Here is a 5,638-nt window from a genome sequence, read left to right on the forward strand (position 1 = left end):
GGGATAGAGAGAGGCAGGCTCGAGGCGAAGCCTGCTCACAGCTCCATCTCTCACACTGATTTTGCAGGACTACAGTGGATGGATTCCCAGCAGCTGCGCCAGCAGCCAGCTCCAGTGAGCCCCAGCCTTGGGTGCTGACCAGGGGCAGTCAGGAGTGCTCCAGCCATGGATTCCTGCTTCTGGGGTGTCTGCAGTGCTGCTTGGTTGTTCCTAATTTGGGAGGTGAGGGCTGAATGCTCCTGTGACACTGCCTTGAGCCCCAGGGAAGAGGGATTCTAGCAGGGGGCAAGGAGGGGTTGGGGTTTCCACTGGCTGCTGCTGCTTTAACACTGTGATCAAAGCCAAAGAGGTTGTTGGTGCTTTGGGGACAGTCCCCAAATGCTGAGCTGCTCCAAGGAGCTGGGGAAGGGACCTGGGCCCCCTGCGAGGGGCTGTGTCAGTAGGGAGGGGCTCAGGGTGCTCGCAGCAGAGGGTGCAGGGGTGTCCCAGTGGCTGGGGGTCTGCAGGTGGAGTGGTTTGAGCTGGAAGGGACCTTTGACTGTCACACAAAGGGGAGGCCACCACAGCATATGGCAGCTAAGTGCTTGTGCAGGGGGATGCTGGTGCAGCAGGGAGTGATGGCATGGAACGAGACTGTGGGTGCCTGGGGGCTGCTCTCCATCCCCAAGCTCACTGGGGTCACCCCAGTTCAAACTGTCCATGGCCTATGCAGGTGATACTTGGCTGGAGGAGACAGAGGAGACCTCAGTCTTGCTCTGGGACACAGTGGAGGAGACATCTTCATCCCCAAAGGGGTTCTTGCCACAGCAGATTGTGGTGATCATGCAGTTACGGAACTGAAGAGGGGAGAGAAATGGAGAAGGATAGCACCGGGGGCCAGCAGGGACATGCTGCAGGACCAACAGCCCCCAGCAGTCCCTGAGCTTGCTGCTCCCCCAGGCTGAGACTCAACCACCCCTGGAGAAGGACAAGGTGCCTGTGGTGAGGCCCGGCAGAGGCTGAGCCCCGGCAGGCTGGGGGCAGCTCACCTGCTTGTTCATGAGGACGTAGATGATTGGGTTGTAGAGGGAGGAGCTCTTGGAGAAGAAGGCAGGCACAGCCATCAGCGTGGCACTGAAGTCTGCTCCCTTGTTGGTGAAGATCCAGAAAGCCACCACAGCATAGGGGGTCCAGGCCAGCATGAAGCCCAGCACCATGAGGATCACCATCCGCGTCACCTCCTTCTCAGCCTTCTGGGTCGTGGCTGATTCCTGCTGCTGGGCAGCTGCCTGCAGGCAGGGAGGGTGGCAGGGGTCACCCCACAGCTTTCTGCCCCGGGGCCTCCTCCCTTGTCCTGCCTGAGCTGCCCACCCTGCCCCTGCTAGCCCCCCAGGCCTCCTCCCAAGGTTACCTCTCGGACTTTGCAGATGAGGCGACCGTAGGAGAAGAAAATGACCACGACAGGGATGACAAAGTGGATGACAAACATGTAGAGGACGTAGGACTCGTTGTGGTAGTCTGGGTTGTGAGTGTAGTAGTCAGGGCCACAGGAGCACTGCATCCCCTCGGGTATGTACCTGCCAGGGACAAAGGGCAGCATCTTTGCCAGAAGCCTCCTCAGAGGCAGCAGGAAGGGCTCAGCCTGGGGACTGTGGGGGTGCTCCATCAGTGGCAGGTTGTGCTTTTGGGGTGAGCTCCTGCCTTGTTCCTCCTCTGCACCCCCTGCAGCCAGCCCCTGCCTGGCAGCATGTGCTGATGTGTTGCACTTGGATGTGTGGCAGCAGTTTGGTGCCACACTCACTGCCTCCCATGGGCAAGGGCTGTTTATTGCCTGCCAGGAGCCACCTGCTCTGCTCTGTGGATGGAGGGACACTGAGTGGGGACGAGGGTTGGGCAGTGTGGAGGGACACAGCTCAGGTCTTTTTGGGAGCCATAGGCCTGGCTGTCTGGGCAGGGATGCCAGTGCAGGGCTGGAGAGGGACCACCCGGCTGTGTCTCATTGCAGGGGGACAGTAAAGGACTTTGCTGCACCAAAGCCACCTCCTGCACATGCCCCAAGGATTGCAGTGACCCTCAGGGCAGCTCTGCAGTGGGGTGACAGCAGGGGCTGGAGCTGCAGTGTTGGAGAAAGCATCTTCAGCTCCTCCTTTGTGCTCTGGGTGGCCTTTGGCTGCTGCATCACCTTCAGGACAGGGGATGTGAGTCCATGCAAGAACCAGCCCAGGGCTTCACCTGCCCTGAGGCCACTCTCACTGGAGCTCTGTGGGCAGCCTGTGGTGTGGGCAGGCTGGGTGGCCTCTGGTTTTGTCAGACAGCATTTGTTTGTTGGGAGCTGAAACGCGCTGAGGTGCTGGGAGCAGCACAGAGCAGGGCAGGGGTGCTTGGGAAGGTGCTGCAGGGCTGCCAGGAGCAGTGCTGGGGTGGCAGCACATCAGCAAGGGCAGGTTTGCCCCACCCCAAGCAGCCTTGCCTGCTGGCCTGGTCCCCCAAATGCTCTTTCTGGGCTCTCCACAGCACAGGGGAGGTGAGCAGTGAGTGTCAGAACTGCAGCTCCTCTGCAAAGCATCAGGACAGCATGGGGGGAGTGTGGGGGTGGTGTGTTGCTGGAGCTGGAGATGCTGAGCCTGTGGTTGCCTTTGCTGGGGACACTGAGGTCCCATTTCTGCTCCACCTCACCTGTTTTCCTCTCTCAGCTGGAGCACAGCATGTTCCGTCTCTGCCCTCACCAGGGGCTTGCACAGCAGCTGGGCTGCCACTGATCATCCCTGGACTCACCTGGACCAGCCAAAGAGGGGAGGAGCAGCGCAGGAGAAGGCCATGACCCAGGTGAAGGCGATGCCCATCATGGCATGGGAGGCCGAGAAGCGGAAGTTGCCCATGGGCTTGCAGACCACAATGTAGCGCTCGATGGCCAGGACTACCAGGGACCACAGAGCAACCTGGCCTGGGGGAGGGGGAGAGAGAGAGAGAGGGTGCAGGGTGCTGAGAGCTCCTCTGGGCTTGGTCTAACCTTTGTGGGCTGGGGGCTGTGGTGAAGAGCAGAGGGAGCGGAGGAGCTGGGGAGCAGCAAGGGTTAACCTGCTGGAGGTGTTCCTGTGCAAGCTGATCTTGGCATCCAGCAGCAGGGGTGGCCTGGATGATCTCCAGGGGTTCCTTCAAACCTCTGCCATTCTGTGATCCTACTCAACAAGGTGCAGAGGTCCCCTCCAGCCCCCACCCCTCTGTGATCCCACTCCATGAGGTGGAGAAGGGCTGGGAGCTGTCTGTGCTGCAGCAGGATGCTCGGGCTGGAGACCATCGATGGGGGGAGGGTTAAAGCAGGAGAAATCAGGGGAGTGAATTCCACCTGGGTGGGAACCAACAGGACTGCCAGCAAAGCTGCCAGCTGTGCCCAAACCTGTTGATGCCTCTGGATGTGTATTTCATGAGCACAGGGGGAGGCTGCTGGGGGAGGCTGTGTGGGTGGCCCTGCCTGCAGATGGATTTGTGGGGGATAATTAAACTTCAGGGGATTGGGAGTGTTTAGTCGGTGCCATGAGTCTGCCACTGCCCCCAGCTGTGATAAGCTGCTGATAACTACTCCCTGTGCTGGCATTCACTGCAGACCTGCTGCTGGCACAGCGATGGCTGCACATCAAATCTGCTTCCCTCTGAACAGCAGCCTCCTGGGGCCTGCCTGGCTACAAAGCACTGGAAGGGTAAGAAATGAAGCCTGAATGCCCAAGGGGCTTCATCAGGAGTGGTGCAGACCCACAGGATCCTCTGAGCCCAGGACCAAGCCTGGCCTTGGCTTGGGTCAGGACCTTCAGCCTGGCAGAGCATCCAGCGCTGCTTCTGTGATGCTGCCAGACCAGCAGCAGTGTGGGGGGCAGCCCCACTCCAGGGAGGGAAACCCACCCCCCGTGAGGGTCTTGCAGTGGCTGTGACCCTGCTCAAGGAGCAGCAGCTGGCAGATGCACCCCGAGGTGCTGTGTGGGGTGCAGGATGCACTTTCCCTCTTCCAGAGAGGGCCTTGCTGCAGGGCACTGTGTGAGCAGTTCTCCTCCCCCTGAGCAGGGAGGAGGCTCCCAGGGGCACTCACCTGGGCAGCAGCTGGGACAAGAGTGGAGCAGCTGCCTGGGCCTGGTTTTCCTGGCTCTCTGCAGCCCTGAATCCTCCTTCCCCTCCATGCTGCTGCTCTTCTCTGCTGGTTAAGAGCTTCCTCATCTCCCTTTTTCTGCTGTGACCCCTCTCCTTGTCTTGGACTCCTCTTCTGCATGTCTGTAGCCCTTCTGCAGGGTCCGTCTCCTGAGGGTTGTCTCTTCCTATTCTGAACCTTCCCCAGTGCTTCACCCTTGGTAGCTGAACTGATTTAATCTTTGGCAATCTAACCCTGGTAGAGTTAGGTAATGGTTGGACTCAAAGAGCTTTCCCAACCACAGTGACTCTGAGGTTTTCTTGGCAAAGATGCTTGGCCTTGCCTCAGGGACATGATGTGGTCATCTCCAGCAGGTCCCTGCCAGCCACACAGCCTCCTCATGAGGCCCCTTGAGCACACACTGACCCTTGTGGCCAGACCACCCCAGGGCTGAGCCTGCCAATGAGGATCTCTTCCTGGGGTTCCTTTCCTGGGAGCTGCCCAACCGGTCGAGAGCTGGGCACCCCTTGGCATCAAGATCCTGCACAAGTCTCTCACCCCCATCTTTAAGCTGCAGGGAAGCAGCACCTTGCATGGTGACCTCTGCCCCCTGCCACCAGCTGCACCCCCTAGCAAGCAGCCCATCTGCCCGGGGGGGACGCTGCAGGTACTGCACCAGCCAGGAGCATGGCAGAGGGACAGAGCTGGCTGCTAGAGCCCTCAAGAAGCAGGACCAGCTGCTGCCAGGCCCCCAGCTCCCCACCCTTACCTCCCAGTGTGGCAAAGAAGCCCTCCACAGCGCAGCCAACGGGGCCGAAGACGAAGTAGCCATTCCAGGCGGTGTAGAAGGTGACGGTGAAGCCAAAGCAGGCCATGAACAGGTCAGCCACAGCCAGGTTCACCAAGATGTAGTTGAGAGGCTGCCGGAGCTTCTTGTGCTTGAAGGTGACCAGCAGGGTGAGGAGGTTGATGGGCAGCCCCGTGGAGATGAGGAAGAAGATGTAGCAGCAGACCAGGCGATACTTCCAGGGCTCGGCCAGATAGTACTGGGGGTGCTCGAAGGGGCTCCGCACCACCCCGGTCCTGTTGGACATTGGCACATAGAAGTTGATCCCTTCCGTCCCGTTCATGCTGGCACGGCCACAGCCCCTGCCCGCTCCTGGGGGGAAGGGTCCCTGGGGTGGGAACTAATTTGGCCTAAAGGAGAGCCCAGGGAAGATTCCCCACCCCCCGTGGCAGGCAGACCCCCAGCCAAGGATCTCCTCTCCCCAGGAGCAGTTGGGTGCAGAGGAGGCCACGGGCACGGGAGGTGGTGCTCAGCCCCTGCCTGCCGGCTGGGCACCTTTTATACCCTCCGGGGGAGGCTGGATTAGGGGCTTGGCTAACTTCGTATGACAAGGGCAACGGGATTGAGAGGGGCTGATGGTTTAAGCATCCTCTAAGCAGCCAGTTGGCCCCAAAACCTGCATTAAAGAGAATTAATTGCCATTAAGTGTTTAATATTGTTTAAGGAGTTGGGGGAGGAAGGGGTGGGGTGGGGGA

General features: G+C 59.9%; 1 protein-coding gene across 1 annotated transcript; it reads right to left on the minus strand.

Annotated features, from left to right (window-relative positions):
- Positions 1-704: 704 nt before the first annotated feature.
- On the minus strand, positions 705-5,226 carry LOC128978076 (green-sensitive opsin). Its single transcript, XM_054395831.1, has 5 exons — positions 4,866-5,226; positions 2,755-2,923; positions 1,391-1,556; positions 1,029-1,268; positions 705-836 (listed from the first exon to the last, which is right to left on the minus strand). The coding sequence occupies exons 1-5, from the start codon at positions 5,224-5,226 to the stop codon at positions 705-707; spliced, it is 1,068 nt and encodes a 355-aa protein (XP_054251806.1).
- Positions 5,227-5,638: the final 412 nt, after the last annotated feature.

This window comes from Indicator indicator, chromosome 35, assembly GCF_027791375.1.
Source record: "Indicator indicator isolate 239-I01 chromosome 35, UM_Iind_1.1, whole genome shotgun sequence".
In the NCBI taxonomy this organism is placed as follows: domain Eukaryota; kingdom Metazoa; phylum Chordata; class Aves; order Piciformes; family Indicatoridae; genus Indicator; species Indicator indicator.